Here is a 26,633-nt window from a genome sequence, read left to right as displayed (position 1 = left end):
CAATTCCGCGCTCATATTTAATATATTCATGAGAATATTATTTATTCATTATATATCATTTTTAATCATGCTAATTGTGTTGTACGTTTGCTTTTTTCCTGCGTTTTGTTACTGCTCCCGATTTTTTAAAGAGCACTATAGATAAAGTTGAGAAATATACGATGCAGCAATTATTTATATAAAGTGTCCAAATTTCCAAGGCACCAAAATATGGTCTTTCAGTCTCTCTCCATGTGGTTTAAATCTCATATATGAACATATAATTTCACAGCAAATCTGTGTCACATCCCTGTTGGGTGGGCTAATATTTTATCTAAGGCTGTTTTTTTCATCTTCCAGCCTACTGCAGAATAAATGCAAACTGCACATTCTCCTTGTCTCTTCCACTCATGGACCAGGATTGCAATCCTACATGGTCTTAAAATTCTAGTCTAATCTACTACTCTGCTTCAGGAGTGGTTTTAGTCTTCAGTGTTCAATTTGAGTCCTGTTTCAAACAATGTGATCTCCTTGGAACATTTCTGTTGTTGATTTTTAAATGTGCGGGACTAGAGGCTGGTTTGGACATTGACCGAATCTTGGCATCTTTGATTTACGTGGTGGAGATCTCCATCCATTGCTGTACCTGCCTCAGCAAGTCATGTTATGTAAAAGTAGCCAAATCATTTGTTGTTAGCATCGTAATATCTCTTCGCCAACCTCTCTCCAATCGGATGCACCGTCTGATGTCTCAGTCATGCCGCTCCCGAACCACAAACACTGATCTTGGGGGTTGCGTACACCCTAATCCTGACCCTAACTGTAAAGTGGCTTTTCACACTCCACTTAGGAAGTTAGAGCAAAGGACCTGTTTTTAAAATAATGCACGTTAAAGCCTGCTATCTAGCTGAAAGTTTCCATCCATCCATTTTCAATACCACCTCTCCAAACGGGGGTGGTGGCCGTGCTGGAGCCTATCCCAGCAGTCATCGGGCAGTAGGCGGGGGACACCCTGAACTGGTTGCCAGCCAATGGCAGGGCACACAGAGACGAACAACCATCCGCAACTTCCGGGCAATTTGGAGTGCTCAATCAGCCTACAAGGCATGTTTTTCGGATGTGGGAGGAAACCAGAGTGCCCGGAGAAAACCCACGCAGGCACGGGGAGAACATGCAAACTTCACACAGGGAGGACCGGAGGTGGAATCGAACCCTCACCCTCCTAAATGTGAGGCAAACGTGCTAACCATTGCACCACTGTGCACGCTGAAACTTTCAATCGTGGAATATTAGTGGAAATAGAGATTGTTACTGTAGGATTGGATATATTTACGCAGCGAGAACAGCTGGTGAAGGCGGGACAGGTTGCCGTGATAAAACCACACAGCTGCCCTTCATCAACACTCGGACAGACACACAGAAATCCAACTGGACATGTAAGGAGGCTGTTAAATATGTTCAAAGTTGTCCCGCGGGTCCAATTAATACGTCGTCCTCCTCCTCGGTCCTCCTTCAGAAGCGTAGCCGATGTTATCAAGATGAGACCCACGTTGTGTTTATTTCAGCAGAGAGGAATGTGAGGGTCCGTTAGAACCGCAGATAGATGTCAGCACAACTATTTAGTCTGCACGCCCTGCCAAAAGAAATGAACGCCTCAGACTGGAGCTGCAGGAAAGTATCTTTACGACTGAGGCGTGTTTTTTGGCTGTGAAATTCAAATTCTTTCGTTTGCTGAACTTTTATGTGGATGAAGCGACTCTGGAGTTTTTCTAAGGTAGGAGGGAACGGGACATTTTCCTTAAAATAACATTTATTTTTATAAGTGAAGACAAGATAAGAGAGCAGTCCATTTCCTCAGGCAGACCTTGATTGGTTCTTTCCTCCTTGCTCCTGCAAACAGGAGATTAGGGAAAGTGTTCCGTCTTCTCTTTTGGGATTACCTGACAATTTAATAGCATTTTAATGACATTCCCAACATTTGGGGCTCTTTTTTTGGGTGCTGTCGATTTTCTTGGTACAAACATGAAGTTTAGCGGGCAGGAGGATACCTACAAACATGTCTCAAGAAGCCACATCTGAAAAGACATAGCAAGTCAGCTATTTTGCTTTGAAGTGTTAAAATTTTGTCCATATCCAAAATTCCAGAGGGAACTGTGCCATGGTTCCTTGAGATACAAGAGACCCAACTTATGAATATTTTTCAGATAGGAGCAGTTGTTCAGCTATTTTTTTATGCTTTGACTTATGAGCTCAAATTTGAGATACAAGTACGTTATAGTGGCAGTGAACTCAACAACTCATTGTTCCATTTACTTCCATTTGTAAAGATGGCTTTGAGTCACAAGCGTAGTCCCAAAACATTTAAACTCCTACCTCGAGACAGCACTGTATTTGTATTTGGTTACTTTCCAACATGGATTGAGTGTGTATTGGGGCATACATTAATATTATAAAGCAGCAGTATGCGAGTGTGAGCCAAGTTGTAAATAAATAAATGATCACACGCTTGCGCAGACACTCGGCCATCACTAACAAAGCCAAAGATGTGATAAATAAACAACATGTAAGGCTTCTGCTCCGTGCTTGGATGTGTTTACTCCGAGAAGGCCCTTTTTGTTTATGTGTATTTAATTGGGTGGCGTGGCTTTTCCGTTGGCTGCAGTGTGTGCTGATGTTGTGTGTTGAAGTAGTCGTTGTTGTGCCATGGTCAGATTGTTATGCCTGATATGGACTTCTGTACAGAATCCGGTTTGTTTTGGAGGTGTAGGGCAGTTTGTATGATTTTGCAGGATTGGAAGTGTAGAAATATGGAGTGGTTATTTATTTATTTATTTATTTATTTATTTATTTATTTATTTATTTATTTATTTATTTATTTATTTATTTATTTATTTATTTATTTATTTATTTATTTATTTATTTATTTATTTATTTATTTATTTATTTATTTATTTATTTATTTATTTATTTATTTATTTATTTATTCATTCAACTTTTCTACTTAGTTTTATCACTCAGCATTTATTTGGGTGTTTTATGTGTTTACTATTTTGTTATTAGTTTATTCTTATAAGTGTCTGTTTTTTACAGTATGTAGGTATAATTTTAACTGCGTACAGAGCTATGTATGAAATTATACTTGTTTTCAAAATGTTCTACAAATAAAGTTGTGTTACTTCATTTGCATTCGAAACCACTGATGTAACAAAGTATAACCGATGATTTGAAAAAATAGAAAAGTAAACGTTGACAAGTAAAACAATAATGCCAAATACAAATGAGTATAAAGGCCTCACTGAAAACAGGAATAAAATATTCATCCATCCATTTTTTTCAATTTTGTAAGAACCTTTTGAAAATGGAACTATATTCTTGTATCATTCTAACTTCTAACTAGTATTACTTTATGACTTGTGAACTTTGTTCTTGTAATACTATATATATTTTTAAGAATAAAACTGTACACTGATATTGTTACTGATATTCCCCAAAATATAATTGTAATCTTATAACGGACTTTTCTCCTCATGTTACAGCTTTTTCCTTGGAAGGTTATAACTTTTTTCACCTCATATTGTTACTTTATTTTAGGTAATAAAATATTGCTTTTTCTTGAGAACCAATGTCTTTATTCTCATATTGCAATGTAAAAAAAAAAAAAAGCCAACTATAATTTTTGTAACATTCCAAACTAATCAACCATTTATGCACTGTGCACAACATTCCTTTGCATTATTTGGCCTACTGGTGTTGTGAGTTTGTAAAATGTAGCCACTTTTAGTCCTTCAGTCTGCTTGAGATAAGGTCCATGATTGAACGCCTGACCTTGATAAATAGTTGCTCCAGCTTGTGCTTGATAGGTGGCACTGTATGTAATCAAGATAAACAAATGAGTGCTAAGCTACACTGCTATTTAAAATGTCCGAATGTTCATGTGTGGGAGCTGCCTGGGTGAGCAAGCATAGCCTTATGCTAGAGATTTTCCTGATTACAGCATGAAATGACTCACAGATTGTACTGCCTGCTCTCACACATACGCACGCACACACGATGACCTCCTGCTGCTGCGTGCGGATTTGTATGAAGAACCTTTCTCTAAACAACCGAGAGACATCCAGGCTTCTAATAAAACAAAGTTATTTGTGCACTCGCACCTCGTTTTGCAAAGCGTCTCGGCCAAGTGGAGACTATAAATTAACCTTCTGCATTGTATCAACGACCGACTGCTTGCAGAAGAGTGAGCTATGAGCCACTTACACAATCCAAACTCATTCATAAGAAGTGCAATTTTTGCCAATATAATATCCGTTAATCCCTCCGACAGGGAAATTATTTGGCCGCCCACCGACTCCTTTGCTGTGCAGATAACGAAGCCGTCCTCCTGAGGTGGTTATTGTGCTCTCCATGTGATAATCGGAACAATTTCTGCAAGAATGATCACTTTGAGTGGGATATTTGTAGAGGTGCAACAATGAACAGTTTAGCATATTTATCAAAAATGATTTTTGATACTCATTACTTTATTAATCGTTTAGAGGCCTTGTTTATACTAGAGCAAGAGGGTAAAATGAGCTGTACTTTTTGTTTTGGGGACTTTTGAGCAAAACACACAAACATGCTATGGGAAACACTTGAGAGCTATTTTGAAATATATTTAAAACAAAGCATAATGTCTTCATTATGGCTTGCATAGTCAGCGGTTTTTGTCCCTCGCTTTCTTGCTTTGCACGAAGCCCTCCGAAGCCTAATTGGATGAAAGAACTCCTCGCTGGGCTGTCACAGAGCTTTCACTCGGGATTTTTAAACAACTTGACAGCTGCTATGGGAACGAGTGTCCCAGAGATCCACAAACATCTCTCAATTAATTTACAACAGCAACCATAACATTACTACACACAAACGAGGTAATGAGATCCATGCAAGAGCCTTATTATCATTTTACACAGAGATCCTGCAAAACTCAAAGTACAGTATCTGCAGGAACATCTGATATTCATTTACGTTTGCCTTTTACACGCGACCCGGGATAGGAGAACAAACAGTGTGTGCACACTAACACAGCGTCCTGTGATCAGATAGATGAGATCAGCTCGTTAGAGAAAATACTTTTCGAGACAAGCGCTGTCGACACAGGAGGATGACATAAGTGAGTGTCAGATGTTACAAGTACCACATTACACATTCCATTCTTTCCTTCATAGTGAACAGGACGAAGAGAGGGCCATTTTTATCTTATTCTCAAACGCTGTACTTATAATTCAAACAGAGGCACAAACTTGATGACTTCGGTGGTCGTAAACAGAAAAAAAGAAAAAAACAACTATGTATTTTTTAACCCGCAGAAATGATAATTCATTAATGTCACCACTAGGCTGTTTCAGGGATTTGTTTGTGCATCGTGGCACAAATCCAGACCAAAAGAGAACGCTGGACAAAGCGACATCTATTTCCCCTGCACATAGTATGTGTCATCCATGCTGTTCATAACTTGCAGATTTATTGTGTGTGTGAGAATGTGTGTGTGCTATTTCAGGGGAAGTCCGCACCCTGGCTCAATCCCCCAGCGGGGAGGGAGGGCTCCGTTTTAACCCATTAACCCATAACCCCTTTCCTCTAAGGTAGCAAAACCTTAAAACGACCACAACTACAATGGCTTCTTCCCACTTCAAAGTGCATTGTCAGGCATCCCAAAAGCAATGAACTCTCAACATATTAACAGCACCCCTGTGTGAATCTTGCTCTTTGAAACTTCCCCAATTGGTGGCCAAAATGAAAAAAAAAAAACGTGTCTATTCCAACTCTGGGTGTGTACATGTGGGCAGGCGCGCCAAAGACATCAATGTTTATTTAGAAATCAGCCTAGGGACAAAGGCCGCACACTCCTGTCTGCCAGACGTGAGGCCAAGTCGTCCCACCCTGCAGAAGGAAAATGACGGTTTCCGAAAAAGATAGTGAGGCATCATTCGGATTGCAAGATGTTTCAAAGTTAGAGAACGTACATAGCGATCTATTGGAGTAAACTGAAATCAATCGGGAATTTATGAAATGAAAAGATTATCTCCTAATAGGAAACCTAAATTTGGATGGGGAAATACAGTTTAACATATTTCTGAATTTGGGAGTTAACATAAAAGATTGCAGATATGTACATTGTCTTTACAGGTAGACTTCAGTTCATGTGTGGATAAGCGAATGGATGAACTAGAAGAAAAAAAAAAACAGCTGGACTTCCACATCTGCTTCATCTTCAATGGGGCTGTGCTCATTCAGTGACTAATTCGGAAAATCCGTTCCACAAAAATCATATCCATAATATTGATGCATTCCTTTCGTTTTTGATGTACGAAACTGGAGATGAGAATTGCGTCTTAACCCAGGTTGTGTCTTTATTGGCAGTTAGGAGACGGCCTCCTCAGGGAGTTTTTTTTTTTCTTCTCGCTATTAACCCATTCAGCTCTTCATGGTACTGTCTTAAAAGACAAAGTGCAGTCATACAAAAACAGTTTTTCAGAAAATAACGACCTCAAAAGTTACAAATACTCGGCTGTATAGGTAGCCATTAATGGTCACAAAAATCCCTCATGACTTCAATAAATCTCATCACAGAATACCCCAGTCCACTGATTCTTCAGTCTCATAAAACGTCAAAGAATTGTGCAAGAATTTATATGATCTATAAAAAAAAAAAAAAATCAGTAAATTCTGAGACAAGTGATTATTTCGTGAAGCTTCGAGAGAGACTTTTTTTGTTATTAAAATTTGACATGAAATGCCGTTTGTGTTTTTTCATGAGGTCTGAAGAGGCATCACACATATCTAGGCATCTTTCTACAAACGCACAGATGCTGAGGGGCCCTTCCCACTGAGCTGAGGGCCCCAATTAGAAGTGAGTGGTATGTCCCTCTAGGGGCGAGCCTGCAGCTCAACACATACAAACACATGCACACACACACGATCCGAGTGCAATAGGAGTTCAAGAGCGCTGGATTCAAGGGGAGTGGACACATTTTGTGCTCAACGTATCAGAAAGGAATCACTTGTGTGTTTCGGAGTTGGAAGGAAGGAGAGTCAACTGTCGCTGCTGCTGTTTCTCTCTTTTTTTTTTTCAATTTTGACTTTTGAGCTTGTGCGCGAGGGGAGCAAGCATAGTGGCGGTGTGTTTAGGTGCAGCACAGACGGGCATGTGTCGTGTGTGAGAGAGGCAAAGTTGAGCGCAGGTAAGATGCAAGCTTGATGATGTTATTCTAATGCATGTGTAGTTTTAAAATCACTTTTTACTGCATCTTATTAGATTTTTAATTTTATTACATCACATTTGTTTTAAGATCACTTTTAGAAACTTTTCAACCAACTTTTGAAGGGTCAAATATCAACTCTTGGTTGTCATTGCTGTCATCTTTTAGTTGTTACAAATTGTTACAAAATTTGTTATCCAAAACCCAAAGAAAACAAATACATTGCTTGTGTGTTTCTAATAAATGTGTTTTGTCTCATTATCCCAAACTCCACAATAACAACCTTTTTTGTTTGTTTTGAGGGAAAAAAGTTGTCTAAAAGTTGCCTTTTTGGCTCATCAACATGCAAGTTTACTTTGTCCACTGCATTACAATCAAGCAGTTAATCCTTTAGATGGTGCCATTTTAAATCAATCTTTTTATTGGTCTCAATATATTCACTTTGGAGGTTAACTAATGTAAATTATTCCACATGTTTTGGAGTATTTTGTCAGAGCAAAACACACACGGGGGCATGATTTAGATATGGGGGGCCATGGGATCGGATATCTTGAGATTGGTATCAAGTCTCTTCTAAATTAGATAAAAGTCCAAAATGTACTGGCCGTCTGTCTGCCATTGCAAGTTCAGCGTAAACACCCCCTAATTTACATATTACGTAAATATTCTGCATTAGAGCAATGTCTATCTGCAAAATAATTGCCTATGGTGACCAGTGGCGTGTTTTTTTTTTTTTTTAACTATGCACTTGACAATATAAACCTTATATCTTCAAGTGACAGCACGTTTACTACAGGTTTATTTTTACGAGTGTGCAGTGCAGGGCTTCTGTTTTCACGTTTTTTTTAGCATGCATATCCGCTCCAAAATACTGCTCACAGTCACCCTGTGTCAAACATTCCACTTTGCGAGGAGCAACTGTTGAATATTCACTGTGCAGTGGCGCACAAAAGCAAAGGAGACACAGTTGTATGGCTTTTGTCTGTAGGCTCCGCTTTCCACTTGCTTCAAGGTTTTTCTGCAACTCCCTTACAAGGAGCTGGAGAACGATGGGGGAGAGGTGAAGGTTGGGGATTGTCAAAGGAGTACAGAACGTGAATTTCTTAAGATACGTTTGAGGGCTTTGACGAATTGCCAAAAGAAAGGCGACTCCAAAAATGACATCATTGCCGGGTCATCCCCGCATGGCGCCTGCGTATTCTAAAATGAGGACGTGCTGACAGGTAACATCATGTTCTGTCCTAATCCATTTTCTATTAAACTTCTGGAATGGGAAAGACGAGCTGGCTCTAGTCATAATATATTAAATTTTCTCCAGTCTGGCCCACAGCAGTGGTGCATTTTTTTTTTCCCTTGGTCGGGCACTATCCCTAAAAGTCCAGCCTCGTTGTACAGAGAGGGCACATGTACGGCAGTTGTGAAGTTTGCACAGTCCACAGTGACGAGGTGCCAATTGCTCACTGGCAGACATTCTGTCTGGCTTGGACTGACCTGTGGAAATATAGCGCAGGATGCACCTTTCTGAGGCCACTTGAACAAAAATCTCTTCACTCAACTGGGGTCAAAACAAGTCTGACCTGGTGAAAACATGTTCACAGGATGTGCAGCACTGTAACTGTAATGAATGGCAAATTCTACATGCGTCTCTATCAATACCAGTTTACAGTACTTACAGTACCGACAACATAATGTAAAATAAAATCTGAAAAATGGTCCCTTATTACATTATTATGGCCTAGTTGAACACCAGTGAACACCTGAAATGACCCCTCTCAAAAAGAGGCAGTTTTGCAATGCAGTGCACAAACCACATACAAAAATATATATTGTGGGTGTGGCCTTGGATCGAAAGGACAAAAGAAGCGGACAATGGTTGTATAGCTTCGGCTGGTGTTACTGTGCAGACGGACAAGTGAGAGCACTTAGAGCTGTCACATAGCACTTTCACACCTCGCTGCTCCCATCTGCTCACCTTAGAACAGGATTAGGTTACGCACATATGCTCGTACATGTGGACTCATACAAACTCAACGCGGCGCAGCCGGGGTTACGGCCTAACCGCCGTGTGTCGAGTTACTTGCTTTGTTGTCCCGCATCGTCAAAGCCTTTTGGCATTTACATCTGCGTCTCGATTACGCGACCACGTCTGTGTTTTCAATATAACTTTGTTTCCACTTTGGGTTGGTTCCGTCTCCACTGATAAACACCAGATCCAGTAACCTTCCATATTTCTATTCGAGCCCACAGTCACTGACCCGACACTGTATCACTTTCATATAAAGTCCGCCTAGCATGGACAGAGTTATGGATTAAACTGCCACATGATACCCAATGAGACTGTTAACAAAGACTTGAGGTTTGCCTGAAGTATTCTTTGTTGATTTAATTCCACCAAGTTTGAGTATTTTAGTTCTTCCTTGCTATAAAAATCAGCAAAGGCCAGATTGTCAGATGTTTCTAAAGACTATCGTGAGCGATTGTTCTGTGGTGTGAGACATGTTAACAGTCCTCCCCATTCTGCTATGAAAACAGTAGAGGACAACAATCTTAATTGTTAACCTGTTTAATATTCCCAATTGCAAATTCTTGTGCGAGATACACGCATACTGACAACTGGGCCAAATTTGGGCATTTTCCCATGAAATATGGTGATCAAAGTCATTTAAGGCCTCCTAAAAATTATCGTGCATGATTATCCTGTGTGGTAAGAGTGACGTTACCTCCCAAACCTGCTCAGAAAATTGATAGATACAACAATCATGAATGTTAAAACTGTTAAAATCCTTCTTCGTCTGGTCAGCGTAGTGTAGTGTGGGTCTCTCCCGATTTAATAATTACTTAGAAATCTGTGAGGGACATGAAATGCAGACTGGCCGCAACTTGGAGATTGGGAATTCAGTCTGTATTCCTTGGTGTTGCCTAAAGATTTTGTTTTCCCTTCCAAAAGAGAATGAATTCTACTGGAACGTCCTCTCATGGGGGCATAATTTGATTTTGGACACAGATTGTCCGGTGAAGTCGTTTATTTCAAAGTGATGTACTGAAATAAGTGATGCAAAACATGCAACACCGTGACTGCACTTCATAAATCCACACCACAAAAAGATTATTCCATGATCAAAAGAGTCTGTGGAACTTTTTTTCCTAGATTTTAATAGAAGGTAAACCGGCTGTGGGAAATTCAAACTTCCCTGATGGCAGTGAGCCTTGTTGAAGTTTCCATAGAAAACTTATCCACTTCAATATTTCACTACACTTCCACTATAGCTGGTGACTTCAAAGATCCCGTGACACTGAGATGTCCACACTTTGCAATTATTTTGGTGACATAGTTTTTCATTCACGCTGATTAGCAAAATACAGAAGGATGTCATGCAATTAATTGCAAAGATATGCACGCACGCAAGTCGTGTTTGAGGTTAGCATCTCAAATAAATGACATTGTGTGTACTGCCTTGATGTTTGACTCAGGGAAAATGTTGTTGCACATGTTTCCAGTATATTTTTGCGTGATTGTGTGTAATGAGCGTTCCGTGGCCGCTCTCAGACAGAATGTGAGTTGCGCGTTTATGGCGATATACAGAAAATTCCCTTCAATCTGTACATTACAGAACACACAAAAAATATACATGCCCATGGCATGTTACCATGGCATGCATGGTACTTTTTTAGAAAAAAAAAACTTACATGCGCTGACTTTGGCAGTTGAAAAAGTTATGCCCGCAAGAGCATGTTGTGCAACAGTGCTTTAAGATGGACCCAGTCCTTACACATTGGCGATATTTAATTGTAGATGTGGCTGTTCTAAACATGGTTATGGGCACTTGCTGGTTGGCTGTGCTTCTTTTTTAGTGTACCTGACAGACAGACTTTAAATTTACAGCAAGGGAATAAAAGCTACTAAAAAGCCTAAGGCCTCTCATATCTAGTTTTAGAATAAAAACACCAGTTGTGTGGCCTGGTGGCAGCCTCGTGTTTTCACTGAGACGTGAACTCAGACCGACGACTCACAGGGGAGTTGCATGCTTGCTTAAACGCAAGATTACCCAAAAAAAAAAACGAAAAAAAAACGGGTGACTGACCATTGCCAAGAAAAACAAAGAACGTCTCAAGAGTTACGAACAATTATCCATGTTGTTACGTTTGCTCGGTGGCCGGGAGTCGACAAATAGCCCGGCTAATGCACCTTGTCACGGCGAGATGGAGGGATTTGATAATGGCGTCCTCCACAGGGCACCTGGGTTGTTGCTAACTGCCTCATTACGGGTGGTCTGTGTGTAAGAATTCCCATGGCCACACCGCTTTGCCACCATCTGCTGTCTGACAACCTGCACGGGAAAAACGTCCTTCAGAAAAGTTTGCTTAATTGCCGGACTACATTTTGGGATCCCTATGCATGGACTGACGGGCGGCCAAAGTCGCCTCTCCTTGTTGATGTTACGGTAAACCAGAGTATGTGACCCATAATAACAGAGGTGGGCAATAGTTTCCATGATAAGTTTGATTGACCTTCATAAAGACTCTACTAAGACCAGTCAGAGCCTGTGGATGAGTCGAACTTTGTCCAGGTCTACATTATAAGGCGGCACCACATGAGTGTCTGGCTTTAAATCTGTCAGGGATGTCGTCAGGTTTGTTTACTGTTGCCCCCCTAATCCCATGTGCAGTCCGCTCTGCCAAAGACAACAGGGGGAACTCCAGGCCGAAGCTGCCAGGAAGCACTTGGGTTTGTTTAACTCGCATGGCACAGAGCTGTGTGCTTCTCTACCCCTGCTGTCACTCTTCATCTATTTTATTGACTCTCAAACTGGATAGCCTTGGTCTTTTCCTGCCAAATGACATCAGAGAGCTTTTTGTGCACCTTTATGTGAGAGCTGGCGTCTGCAATAAAGCTGCTACCCTCTTTTGGCGACACTGTTGTTTAAAGAATAAAGTTAGAATTTGTTTGTGGTATTCCCACTGAAGCGACATGACTTTTTAGACCTTTAAACCATGGCGTCACATTTGGGTGGCAAAAGCACAAGTGAACAAACCCTAAATGTCATTTACTGAGGCACACTGAAAACAGGAAACTGCTTGAATAATGATCTTAGCCCTCCTCTATTTAGTGCAATAACTTGACTGTGCAGAGTATCAGTCGTAAAGGCGATTTCAACAGACACGCTGATCAGAAATAGATGTGGTAAAAACCCAGATTAATTTGCTTGACATACATAAAAATGGAACGCCCAGACATTAGAATGAAGGCCAGCTATTTTGTATTGATAAATTACTCAGACAATCTGCAAGAAACATTTTTACCTACTTGTATGATAAGATCTTTGGTTCCTAGGCTGTACCTTTTGAATGGGTTACTCCGCCTCCACTGTAGGCAGTCTTGCAATTATCCCTGTAAATCTATTTACGGCATACCCGCGATTGATCCTCCTCACCCACAGGCTCTCCTGGAATTATTTCATTGTTTTCACTTCAGGTCAGTTACTTGTTACTTGCATTCTGCCACCCAAAATACACTTGTGTTCAATGTTTTTTGTCCTTTGGTACGAATCCTAACTTCATTCAGTATGTGCTACCAAATAGGCTGCTTTTGCATTTTCAAGCATCTGATTGGCTAAATAGCACTTGACAGCTTTCAGATGCGTTTTGGACAGAAAATATTTTTCGGGTCCCTAAGTTAAAAACAATTCGAAGTGCAAAGAGGTTCCATGAAAACCTGGCCGTCTCTATTACACTTGGGCAACCACTTTGCTGATAGGCCATCTGTTGGACACAGCTCTGTATCAAGTATGTAACCCCCGTAGGTGTTAACGTGCCTAAATTTGTCATCTAAAATAAACATCAGCTTGTTTATCGGAATCTTATTCTCACTGGTTTATTGCTTCAGTGGGCCTGATATCATAGGAGTCGCTCAGTGTAGGCGACTCAACATTCAAACAGTGCGGTCTGCAGCCAGTTACATTGGAAATAAATAAAAAGGCAATTGGAGTAACGGACACTCTTGCCAAGATCCCATTGCACATTATAATCTTTGTTTACGGGAGTGAATGAATAAATGCCCTCAGAATGTCATCTCCGTTGTAATTAGTTTGAGACAAGAATAGCAATATTTACAATGGCTCATGGCGGAAGCGGCATGCTTGCTTATAACACTACACATACAAGCGCGACATCACCGCTATTAGTCTGGCTTGACTTTGTTCAGGCTGTCATTGAGAGGCCAATTATGTTACAAGAGATGGGAGGCGGTAAGAAATCAGGGTGATGTAGTGATGAGCAGGAGGACAAAGGGGTGCCGGAGCGTTATGAATCACTTCACTGTTTGTCGGGTTAATTAGTAGCTCAGATTGCTGTGAAATGAGCTGGAACTCAAGTTTGATCAACCCGGCGGGTGCGTAATTAAACTTGGTAATTCAATACATTTAATACACGCAATCTGCAGCTGGAATATATCACTTCCTCCTTGAAGTGGAAAACAATTGCGCTTATAAAGGGTGGCAGTTGGAGAGGTCAATACTGAAATGCACAGAGTAAATTAGAACTAATCATTGAGCACTAATGTTGAATATATCGGTGGAATAACATTTGCGGATAAATGTTTGCACTGGCAAAAAAAAACCCAGATGAGTTGAAACTATAAATCAGTGCATAATATTGCCGTTTGCATATTGATCCACGCTGCTACAAAGTATATTGATTACTCACTCATTTTTAGTACATCGCTTGGTTCAACCATGAAGGCAATATTGAAAGAGTAATTATGACATGTGTTGTTATATTTCCATTGTCTCATAATTGTTTTGGTCTTTGGTCTGTCCCTTTTTTCGAAGACGCTCCCCAATTTTTTTCAAACATTTGACTTATCCTCAAATCCAACGTAATGTCCCGGAGGCCTCATTCCGTCCAATACCTGACGTGTCTGCGGACATAAAGGAAGGAACTGACAGCGTCATCAGTGACTGCTCTGAACTTTTGCCAAGTATCATTTAGGCAAAGCATTAAATGAGTTAGAAGATGAAGGAGTGCGAGAGTGACAGATAGCAAAGTGTAACTTATTTTGGGGGTTGACCTTTGTTTTGAGCAAACAGATTTAAAGGCAACACAAAAGGCAAGAGCTGAGAGATAGGATGGGCGAGGAGAAAGGGCGACATGCCTCCAGGGCACCATGGTGAAACCGCTCACTGGTCACAAACACAAGTGTGTGTACATATCCTGCACTGGACTTAGAATAGACATCCCCCTCACACACACACACACACACACACACGCACGCACACACGCACGCACACGCACACACACACACACACTTATGATTGCTCCTCCCTGGCTTCATCCTATGCATTGGTCTCTCTCCAGGGCAGCACAGAGGGGGAATCAGACCCATCCACGCGCCATGAAGAAAGGAGGCTCTCGCGATCCAAATCCAAATGAATATGGGGCTCAGCGCTGCATGTCTGGCAGCAATTATGGCACCAAAGACAGCAGGATTAGGGTGCTATCCCATCCAGGAGTCCAATTAGTGGGATTGATGTTCTTGGCCATCCTCCCACTTGGAGTGAGCATCAAACAAAGTGTCCCTCGAGTCAAACTGAGCCAGAGAGGTAAGAGTCGTGATTTGTGTGATAGTTTCCAGTGTTTATCCTAGGTGGCCACCTTTTACAATCACAATGTATTATTAGCTTTTCCCCTATTATTAAAAATAATTTATAGTGTGGTTATCTCATTTCTGAGGTTATAAGCGACTACAGATGCTGAATGGCAGAGAAATTAAAATGTGCTTTTTCCTATGGATTAACAGAATGGCGGCCACCTTTTTAAGAGACAGGAATATAGGAGGAATTCAACTTAACAAGAACTTTTAATACACAAGTAAAATTGTTAGTTTTAAAGGACTTTTCATGAGAATTCTTGAAGAGTCAAGCTGTTTAATGCCATTCCCAGTTGAACACTAAAACTAAAATCACATTAAACAAAAAGATTACATGTTGGGTATCTAAACCAATCACACAATTCTGTTAGCTTAATGCTAGCACACAACGTGAAATGCCATAGACAGGCTAACAAACGGGAATGTCCCCGGTGGCCAAGTCACACACACACACAGAATCACAATGAATTCATCATCAGGCACTAACGGATTCATGTTCATTGACTTGCAATGCATGACACGTATCCTCACTAGATTCTATATTTAGTTATTACATTATGTCATTTTAAAAAGTAAAAGGAGTATATTTCCAATAAAGGAAAGGAATAATCATGCTACCCCCATAACACAGTACAGTTTTGCTAAAAGTTATTTCAGTGGCTTGCGGCCAAGATACTTGTGTTTGTTTTCTTTTAATTTCTCACCTGGAAAACAAGTACTGAGAACATTCTGGAGCAAATTTTAGATTAGTCCCACTTGTCACAAAGTTCAATTTCCTGGTCTAAGGCAGTCTGGTTCGGTCCGTTGAGTGACTATCGGCCGTTACCTCTGCTGTGTGCTCCATGGGTGTTAGCTTTGAAACACCAGGGTAAAGCCAAATGATGGCTTGCCTTTCTATTCATTACAGACTTCAGCACAAATGCTACTTCAAAGTCTTATCGCTCGTGCTATGTATCACTGACAGAAAGCACACAAATGAATGTCTGTCTTGCTCATCAACCCAAATCCCCTCAGCGACCTGAAAGTAAAGTGAGGCTTACTTAATGCACTTAGTCATAGGCATCCAAAAGTCTCCATAGCTGCAGATTCATATTTATGTTCTGGCGACCATGAATAAAAGGCAAGTATCTGTGGGAATTATGATTACGCTTTGTTATGTTTACTCAGCAAGGTAGTCTTTAAAACTGCAGTAGGTTCGTCTTCTTAAGCCATTATAATGGAATCTGAATGCTCGCTATTCTGTATTTTGGCATCACTTGTTTCTGTTTTCTACGTGCTTAGCAGTTTTTGTGCTCAGGGGAATACCCTTTTAGCCCTCGGAGTGTGTGACAGTGGACAAAACTTCCTTGTTTGGTTATCTTGGTCAGACAGTGACCACAACATTGGTTCATCACTGCACATTCTTCAAACACCACATTGGAGCTAACCATCCATGAAAACTCAGCTTGAGTGAGGGAAGTTGATCAAAGCAGTAAATTATTCAGGGGTCAAAAACATCCTCAAATGACAGCGGGGCTATGACTGCACTTTTCCTGTCAGCCAGCTTTATAATAATCAACATTTTCAGTTATTTGCAGATGCACCTTGCTCTCTAAACTAACTGCCTCCCCGATTTGCCTCAAAGTTCTGAATCTGACTCAAAGTTCTGAATCTGACTCTTGGCTCTACCGTTCCTTGTAGTTTGCATGTTCTCGCCTGGGTTCAGTGAAGACTCTAAATTGGTCATAGTTGTGAATGTGAGTGTGAGTGTGAATGGTTGTTTGTCCATATGAGTCCTGCGATGGACTTGGGACCAGTCCAGGGCGTAGCCCGCCTCTCAACCAAAGTCATCTGTGGTCAGTTCCAGCTCACTTTTCACTACATGATGATAAGTGCTGCTGAAAACAAATGGATGGATGGATGACTTTACTAGTATTTAGAGATTGACTATCAAATCTTTTTGGACTCATGTACAAATTCCACAGCAGAAACCAAAATGAGGAAACCATGTTTTGTATCTTAAACGCTGAGTCCTCATTTCAGTTAGCCTTTAAACCAGAGCAAGAGTCAATAGGATGATGTTACACACTGGGACAATGTTGATGGGATTTAAATAATATGCTTAGTGAAAATGCTCAGTTGGCTGACTTTAGTCGAAACAGCCAATGGGTGCACGAGGAGCGTTTGGTTTATCCGGACTGTCTAAGCCAATTTGCTGGTGTGTTACAGGTTTGGTGTGTGTGTGTGTGTGTGTGTGTGAATGCTTAGCAAGAGGATCCAAATCAAGAGCTGCTGACTCTGACTGTGCTCTCCTCTTTGGGGAAAGGTGAGAGGCATGGTGCTAAAAAGTATCGGCTAAGCAGGCTGATTTAAAAGGACTCACTGTGCTGCATGTTTACAGAACAGATTAGTGTCCGCCGATGGGGCGAGCTGGCCTAATCTCCCTCTTTTGCCGTGAGTGTGAGGTGTGTGGACGGTGAAAGATATGAACAAGTAGGGGTGCTTTCTTGTATGGGTCGTTGTGTGTGCGAGGGCTTATGCACTGGAGGAGGTATTAAGAGGGATTGTGAGGAGTGGATGAGATGGAGAAGTTCAAATATTGAAGGTTGGTAACCTCTTCAATCCTTCACACCGAGGGGGTAATCACAGTGTCAATCCTTTCAGAATGACTCCCACAGGACTCCCCACACAGTGAGCTAGAGTTTATCCGAGGCACGGTGCTGCACTGATGCACTGGAAGACAAGCTTTTTCCATCAAGGACACGCTGCACAGAGTATAGTCAGCAGTCATCTCCATGGTACCCTTAATAAATTCTGTCATGAAGCTGCATTCCATTTGCTGCTCATCATCATCTCGCCCTTGCTCCATTTTATTAGTGGTTTCTTGAACAGATTGTCTGTAATACCCTTCAGGGATGTCTCAAAAATGGAACATAACTGATTTTGAAAGAAATATTTTTTTAAGCAGGGTTATGCACCTATTGATTTACATCCAGACTGCCAGAAAACAAAAATAACGAGTAGGAGAATAGAAACGGAACAAGCTAGCGTAACTCTTAGCGTATCGGATAACGACATTGTGCTTGCAAACACTTTTCTCACGAGTCATTTCCATTATGCCGTTTAACTTGTGAAATAGGCGATATGAACTCTAAAAAGAACCAGTTGCTCCTTTGTTCTTCAACAGTGCCATCTTCAGTCTCTAACGCAAGCCAGCTCGGTGTTGAAAACATCTAAGGATTTGCCACCTGTTTTCCAACTGTTTTACGAGAAGATCAGTGAAAACTATTAACATACCCCACACGACGGGAAACACATTCAGGATAATCTTTTAGAGACATCTGGTAACAGTCCTTTCCTGACTTGGAAGTCGGGGAGAAAAAGTTGCCCTGATTGTACGTGTGCACTTAGCTTCTGCTAGTTTGAAATTTCAATAAGTAGCTACATTGTACATATTCATAATCACTATTTTACTGGTGCATATACAAAGTCACCAATTTACAGTCTCATTTCTTCCTGGATTTCTTCAAACTTTATCGAATTATTTCCAATTGTGAAAACTAGAAATTATTTCTTGTTTTAGGGGAATGAAAGCAAAGGTGTTTCAGGATGGAGCCGAGACTGTTAAGTGTTCAACAGAAAACTGTTACTAAGATGCAACAATGGGAATGGAATGCGGAATAGCATAAAACCTTGCCTTTTCCCAATGGTATGATTGATGTCTTAGTAATAGAGTGAATGGCTGCGTTCCAAGAAGAAAGAACGGAAAATGCTGAAGGTCCTCCATTGTTTTCTTCTGTTTTTATTTTTAAACATGTCACAATCCTATTTGCCAATATCACCCTAGAAGTGTTTACATTCTTATTGACACAATCCAGTTTATGGTTTACTCTATACAGGCAAATATACCGCTCTAAAATACTTGAACTGTATCGCTTGGCATCAACATACTAATTTGTCACGCCTTCCTTTCACGGCTCATGAGAGCAAGATTTTGATGGCCAATGAATGATAGACACAAGATGGTTAAGATAGCCTAAGTTGTTTTAGACTCTTATCAGTTTACAGTACTTGAGATGACGCATTTGCTTTTCTTCGCTCCATCTGCACGGTGGGAATGTAAATCCTTGACTTGAGAGATGGCTTCAGGGTCAATGAACAGGCTGTGAAAATACCCTGATGCAAATATCCATAAACATACCCACAGAGGTAGTAGACTCTTTGCTATTGTATCTTTTTTGTAGTTTTTTTTTCCCGATCCGGTTTCTCAGTGAAGGTGTTGAACCACAGAGGATTAGACCGTTTCACTTCAAGCCAAGACACGTTTCTCTCGACAAGAGGAAATCCAGTGCTTGTTTTAGGGATTTTGCTCCGTTCAGAAAGAATCCAAGTAATATCCTGCTGAAATATTTGCGTAGAGACTTTGTGTACACATTTTTCATTTTTACCGCATGACCTTGAACGAATCTGTCACTCGTCTGTGTTTTTGCCATTTATCTCGAGCAGAGCTGCTGCAAGCAAACAGTGTTTCACTGTTTTTGGGACCCTCCGATGGCCTCCTGTCACACTCCCTGCTGTTGGATGAGGAGAGGGGTCGTCTTCTGCTGGGAGCCAGGGATCACATCTACCTGCTTGACCCTGACAACCTAGCCAAAGGTCCCAGAAAGGTACACAATAGCAGGAGAATGCGAATATGGATGAGAAGCCAAATTTGATTCGAGCATTAGAGCTATGCAGGCCATTTGGAAGGTTGACAGTTTGTTTAGGCCGACACATAAGCGTTTAGACCAGATGTAAGAACTCCTACTTCCACTTAACGAAGGGTCATCCATCTATTTTCTATAACACATCTTTATGAAGGTCGGGGGTAAAATGGAATATATCCCAGCTGACTCTGGGTGAAACACCCTGATCTGGACACCAGTGGATCTTAAATAGACAGTCACAACTGTGGGCACCTATTTACCGTCTCCAATGCTTTTTAGAGACAACTTTGGTGGCCACACATGCACAAGTAGATGAATACCTGTATCGTCTATCCTTGCATTGTCTCATTTTTTAAAATGTGACCATTTAAGGGCCATCTGGAACCCTGATACGGTAATCTTCCCAATCCTCTGACCTGCAAACTCTCCCCTTGGGTCACTGTCAGAGTCTTAATACCATCTGCTTATGGCAAGCATGCATGGTTAAGCACAGCCAGTGAACGTATGTCCTAACATTTCAAATGGAACATGCAATTACAATTGGATTGATTGATTCCTACTTTCTGTTCCAATGTATACAGTACGCGGCTACACTAAAATGCACTCAGTATTGTTTCAATAGCTGACTGAAAGCAGCTGTCAGCTTTGGGTTATTATACGTAAACACAAAATCACATACGTTCAATAAATACCCATTTGACACACACTTCAACACAAACACACGCATGCATTCTCCATATGTTTGAGTGTTAATGCCGCCCTGGTTGACCTGCGGGTGGAGCGGCCGTGTGTTTATTTGATCCTTATCTGGTTGTTTTAACTCTCCGTGCTGCTCTTTGAGTGTTGCCTCTTTGGTTACTGATACTGATGCTGGGAAGATTAGCACCGCACGGAACATATTCGAGCCCTTTAGGGACCACTTTGCGAACGGCTTTGGGTCTTTCTGTAATTAGAGACTTACCAAAAAGATGTTAGAGAACATTGCGAGCATTCCAGGTGTTTTGACCTTCTTTTTGAAAGGTAAGTTGTTCTCAAGTTATTATAAGGTCCTCATGTGATGTAGTAAAACAAGCTTATCGATCTTCATTCCTATTAAGTCCTTTCATGGGTTTACAACATTTTTGTGTATGAATTCCCCGCCGGCATTTTGACTCATGAGATGTTTTAACATTGAAGGCGGTATGTTTGCATGCCTATACGAGCCCGATGAAAACGTTTGGCGATAGCTCCCCTTGGTAGGCTTTGGGGCGAGGCAACACGCTAAGCACATAAGCCTGTTATAACACATGTGTGAACACGGCGAGGTGCACTGAAGGGAAAGCGTGTGTTGTGCGACGTCAGATTTACTGCAACCGCACATGGAGGTGATAGTTACCACGCTACAGTAAAAACGCCAAATTCCACAAATGTTGTGCCACAACAGGAGGGGAGAATGTCATCTTTTATTATGTCAAGATTTATCCAGTGATAAATCAGTTACGATCTACAAACATTGTTTTTCTTTTTAAAAGGCATGAAATAGGGTTGAAATATGAACTGAACCACCAAGCAATTGCTCGTAGTTTGAAAATCCCTTAAATCGGTTCACTTGTGAATTGACTGTAAATGCTAAAATAACTTTGCTGTCTCTCACTAGATTCACTGGCCTGCACCTCGAGATCGAGTAGAAGTATGCAAACTGGCAGGCAAAAATTTGAATGTAAGTCACTTAGTTTTCGCAATATCGCATTGATGTGTGGGAATATTTCCAAACATTTGCCTTGTTCCGTCTTTTTCTCCCTGGTCATGGCAGGAGTGCGCCAACTTTGTGAGGGTGCTCCACAACTACAACCTGACACATGTCTACGCCTGTGGGACAGGAGCCTTCAATCCCGTCTGTGCTTTCATTGAAATCGCCGGCTCAAGACAGGTAAGAGGAATCCAGGGAATCTTGGAGGATGGAGTTCTACCTCCAAAAGACTGAAGAATCTCATCTCAAATTTGGCACATCTTGCTCAGTTGAGCTGGCTATCACGAAAATATATATTCTTTACAGAGACATTAAAACATGCAGACAAGATACCAAACCGATATCTCCAACCTTTTTGTTGACAGGATGGAGTGTTCCATCTACTGCCTGCTACAGTGGAGTCTGGCAGATTGAAATGTCCTTTTGATCCAATGCAAACTTTCACCTCAGTCCTCACAGGTATGATGAGCCGGGGTTACAAAGTGAATGGTAAATTTCAAGAAGGCTTGAGTTAGATTTCTACAGGGATTTAAAGTAAGGAAGTGGAGAGGTTTTCCAATTTTCCATGGGAATTATTGGAGTGGGAATCAAGGTACCACTGCAATTTCATGGAATCTCATTGTTTCTGTCAGTATTATACTGAAATATTTGTACGTATATTCTATATTAAAAGACTACCTTCAATTTGGTAAATTCCTGGTTTGTTATCATAAATTACTGTTAAATTCCATGTAAAGTTTCAAACTTTGACTCTTCCCCTAATTTTGCGACTCTAATTTGTCCATCATCTCCTTTGGTCTAGAACACGGGTGTCAAACTAAAGGTTCGCGGGCCAGGTCCGGCTCGCCATATCATTTCATATGGCCCATGAAAACAAATCATGTCAACTTCCATGATCCTAAATCTGTAACAAAATTTCAAATTGGCATGTGATTAGATTAAGATTTTGCAATTTTTTTTGTTACCCAGTAATTTGAACAATATGTATCAGTAATTTTTACAGTAATTTGAACAAAAAGTTAAAAAAAAATGTCTCCGGTAAAAACAAGTATGACACCCCTGAATGTTAATGTTTTTTGAAAGATATCTGTTTGAGCTTTTTCTGTATTCAATCTAGACCAGTATCTGTACGCGGGCACCGCCTCGGACTTTTTGGGCAAAGACACGACGTTCACACGCTCACTCGGCCCGCCACCTGACCAGCACTACATCCGCACCGACATCTCTGAGGACTACTGGATCAATGGTACACACACATTCCATTGCAAACGTATTGCGTTTCTCTCGTCAAAATATCTCACACAAAGAGCTTCTCTGTGCCTGCAGAACAGTTATTGGCATTCCAGTGCAGAGGACAGAGCTCGCTTATTCATGTAGTGTGCCTTTTTTTTTTTTTTTTTACATGAACGCCATAGCTGAGCATGGCTGCCACACCTAGTGAGGAATTTACAGTTTGCAACACATAGTTCGCGCTGTTAACCGCATACAAACATGTCATGTGCTGACCTGTTCTCACGGTCCAACCATTTTCTATACCTCATTAGTGTCTGACTGAGCTGGAGCCTACCCAAGTAGACTTTGGGGTACAACCTGGACCAGTTGAAAAATTGTAAAATGGAAAAATCAGTTGTTTGCCGCTTGACAGTGGCACCTACATTCTCATCAGTCGTCTCTACACACAGCGATGACTTAATTGACTTTTGCGGCGCATACGTTTCCACTTTCAAGTGTGTTCCAGAGTGATGACTTGTTCTGCATCAGCATTTGTCACCCGTATCAAAATCCTTGCACATGGCCTCCACATTGGTTGAAGCTTCTCTGGTTCCCGCTCTGTCTGGCTGGAATAGACCAGTATACATTGAAATGTGGTGACAGGAATGAAGGGAGCTCATCTTCTGGTGATGACTTTCTTTCCTCGCGTGCCAGCGGAATAACTTTTAATCACAGAACTAACAATAACCTTCTGTTGTCGAACGCATTAACAGCCATATGTTAAGTCGTTCCAGTTGGGGAGTCACTCCGACATTGTTGGCTCAGCTTGCAGCGGTTGAGCTAATGTTGACGTAACGTCACTCCGACACTGAACTTGCCTCACCCAACGCGACACGACATTGCGTCATGGTGGTTCGTAGTTGTCCATCCAAGCGAGACTCATTTTTATGTCATTTATCTTACAGATCCATCAGTCAGTACTATTCATCTAACCATTTGTATTTCTGTGAAAACTATTATTTACTGCACATTATCCAGAATAATAAGTCTTTCTTCTTTTGGTGTCTCTAGAGGCCAAGTTCATATCGGCACACTCCATCGCGGACACCTACAATCCAGACGATGACAAAATCTACTTTTTCTTCCGTGAGGTGTCGTGGGAAGGCAACGACAAGAGCGTCTTGTCCCGCGTGGCCCGCATTTGCAAGGTGAGTGAGACTGGATGAGACGGGGGAGGCGGGGGGGAGTGCATAGATGAGGAAAGAAAAATCATCTCACACACGGAGGGAAGGAGCCATACCTCCTGGTGTCATCTGATAGGATAAAGATCTCTGTGTCATCCACTTTAGATGGGCTTTATCTCCCATACAAGGAGGCCTTTTCTCTAGACGGTCTTGTTTTGCAGTCCTATGAAAGATAGACTTGCTGCCGCTGTCAGAGGCAGTAAATCATGTTTTAACCCCACTTGTGCTATGCAGGCACTCACAAAAGCAAACGGGGAGAAGTGACTGAGATCCTCCAACTGACTACTGTACTTTTGTTAATGATTGATTGAGACGTTTTCCGAATGTTGTGTTACTCTGGTGCCTTGACTTATTTTATGAGACGTTGCTTTGTTCATTATTTTTTGCTTTGTGTTGCGACACAAAATGGGTTCTTGACAAACATGGGCTCATCATCAGTTGTGAAAATATAGACCATTGTTGTCTAGTGCTGATATTTTCCATTTCTCAGTGCCAGCATTTTGCCAAATGTTGTTTTTTAAACCACGGGTCCTGAGAAAGTGAGTGCTAAGAAGAAGAAGCGGATCATTCAATTAAAGCTTGTAATCGTAGAAAAGAAATGGAGGTAAGCGCAGTCCGCACAGTGAAGCAGTACGAGTGTAATACTTCTATGACATGTATGCAGGAGGAGATGATCAATTCTTTAATACCAGCCAAGGGCATTAAAATAATTTCCAAGCTGAAGATGGAGAGTCTGTTTGAAGTGAGGAGAGCATGGAGAAAAATGTTCAGTGCAAAAGAAATGTATTAATTGTATTTCCTCACATCATCATTCGTGTATGTTTTTGGGGTCAAAGTGTCATCGTATTAGTTTTCATAGAAAGGAAATTTTACCACCTGTTTACATTATTGCCACAAAAGACAGGGTCCAACATATGAGACAGATTTAGAACGAGTAAAAATTAAGAAACTAAAGTTTATTATGCCTAATTTGTTTTAACTGCCTTTGTTTTTAAAATGTCTTGGTTTTAAAAGCTCAGTTGAGTTGAAAGTCTTTTTGGGGAACGATTCTTGAGGCCTTTTTGTTTTGAGGTTAGGGTTTCTGGAACATTTCAACTGATGATAACTGAATGCTAATTGTCCGACATCCCCATGTAAGTCATCAATTTCTTTACTGCAGAGGGATTACATTTTGACGGTTTAACTTTGCTTCCTATTAAACAGATGGTTTACAGCAACGTTGACTTAGGATGGGGAGTCCAGACAGATTCACAACTGATAACATTCATTTAAAACCTTGGCTGTGTGCTGGACCTGGGCCAAATGAGAGCAGCTACCAAGCGCTTGGCGCTCAAGATTCGATCGCTACATTTTTGTGGAGAGAGATTACGGTGTATTTATGACTTGAGATAAAGCTGTGAAACAGAAGAGAAGGAGGTTTGTCTGGGTTACAGTTGGTGTCCGCGCTGAAACTGAAAGCCACAAAACAAACGCATGACAAATGCTTTTATATTGTGGAAGGGCATTCGTGGCCAATCTAAGTTATATTATCAATCAGCAAATATGCCTGTTGTTTTTTATTTGCTCTAACAATATGGTACACAGCACTTATTTGTTCCAGCCTCATCTCCTGGACGTTATTAAATGAACAAGAATTTAATGGTAGTAGCTGCAAAACAAACACAGAATTCGGGTCATTTAATTAGCGTGTAAAAAGTCTACACTCAAGTTTGTCCAGCTGTCTTACTGTGCTTTTGTTGTAGTCATGACAGCGCTTGTGTTTTAGAATGACGTGGGTGGCCTAAGGAGTCTGACCAACAAATGGACCACCTTCCTCAAGGCCAGACTTGTGTGCTCCATACCTGGACCCGATGGAGTAGACACGCACTTTGATGAGCTACGTATGTCCCTGAAATTCTTTTTTGTGTGTGTGTGATGATTATCTAGCTGTCCAAAATAGATGCTTCAAACCAAAACTGCCCTTTTCCGATTCAAATTTGGTCGTTAAGAGCTCGTCAAAGCTCAACTTTCAAATGGTCAGTTTTAAGGAAACATGTTCTGGACTCGGATGTGCACATTTGCTAAGATTGGGTTTTTGGTATGTTCACAGCCCGCTGACAGAAATCTAATTTTAGGAGTAAGCTAAGATGAATATGCTGTCAAACTCCCTTTTCCCTGGTGAATTCTTAAAATGACCAACAAACCTTGATTTCGTGTACAGATAGCTAAAGCAAAAAATTTAATATTTGTAGCAATCTGTTGAGCTCCTCTGATTATGACTTTTTGGAGTGAATTACTCCAAAATGTCTGCTTGAAACCAAAATGGCCAACTTTTTTATAAATACTTTTGTGAGAGACATCTCCACCAAAGTTTGTGTGAATTATTTAAACTAATGTCGTAGGCTGATTGTTTTTTGTTTTCTTTTCCACAATCTTTCCAGAAAAAGGTTATGTAGGAGGCAAGTGCTTTAAGGACCTAGACTTTAAACATTTTTTTCAGGGTAGTTTTTGGGAATGCTGAAGTTTTATAAAAAGTCAAATCAAAGCCAAGAGAGTCCTATTTTATTTTTCTACATTAGGTACCCATGAAAGAAGTCAATTTCTGCGTCTCTTATGCTAAAAATTTTAGTCGGAATCCTGAGTTCCAGGGTTGCGCATCCCTTTTTTCACCCCATTAGTGACTCTTTGAAATGTTATGAAAACATTTCAGACGTGCAAATCCTTTGCAGCTCTTAATTCATCGAAATCTCATTTGCATTCCTCTGAGAGGAATAAAAGCAGTGCAAATGGCATTGAGGCTGACTATTCAATAAAATTGAATATAGTGCCTCAGTGGGAATAGGTGGTTATGAAAGGTGTAAATTTCAGGGAGCCGCTTGTCTTAAATACAAATAAGACCACGGTACTAAAAAGTAAATACTGTAA

General features: G+C 40.9%; 1 protein-coding gene across 2 annotated transcripts in view; it reads left to right on the top strand.

The window, feature by feature from the left end:
- The first annotated feature begins 1,596 nt into the window (after window positions 1-1,596).
- Window positions 1,597-26,633, top strand: part of sema3d (sema domain, immunoglobulin domain (Ig), short basic domain, secreted, (semaphorin) 3D) — a 33,838-nt gene continuing 8,801 nt past the window's right edge. The window contains exons 1-9 of one of the 2 annotated variants that reach the window (XM_061282643.1): window positions 1,597-1,753; window positions 14,568-14,812; window positions 19,345-19,505; window positions 21,181-21,243; window positions 21,337-21,453; window positions 21,639-21,732; window positions 22,391-22,519; window positions 23,557-23,693; window positions 25,495-25,609. In XM_061282643.1, coding sequence (XP_061138627.1) covers window positions 14,605-14,812; window positions 19,345-19,505; window positions 21,181-21,243; window positions 21,337-21,453; window positions 21,639-21,732; window positions 22,391-22,519; window positions 23,557-23,693; window positions 25,495-25,609 — 1,024 coding nt within the window. In that variant the 5' untranslated portion in view covers window positions 1,597-1,753; window positions 14,568-14,604. Of the gene's footprint in view, window positions 1,754-6,924; window positions 7,197-14,567; window positions 14,813-19,344; window positions 19,506-21,180; window positions 21,244-21,336; window positions 21,454-21,638; window positions 21,733-22,390; window positions 22,520-23,556; window positions 23,694-25,494; window positions 25,610-26,633 lie in introns of those variants that run through there. The other variant, XM_061282642.1, reaches the window with a different exon arrangement.

Source organism: Syngnathus typhle, linkage group LG7 (assembly GCF_033458585.1).
Source record: "Syngnathus typhle isolate RoL2023-S1 ecotype Sweden linkage group LG7, RoL_Styp_1.0, whole genome shotgun sequence".
In the NCBI taxonomy this organism is placed as follows: domain Eukaryota; kingdom Metazoa; phylum Chordata; class Actinopteri; order Syngnathiformes; family Syngnathidae; genus Syngnathus; species Syngnathus typhle.
Note: the sequence above shows the minus strand (reverse complement) of the source record. Positions and strands in the feature narration are given on the sequence as shown.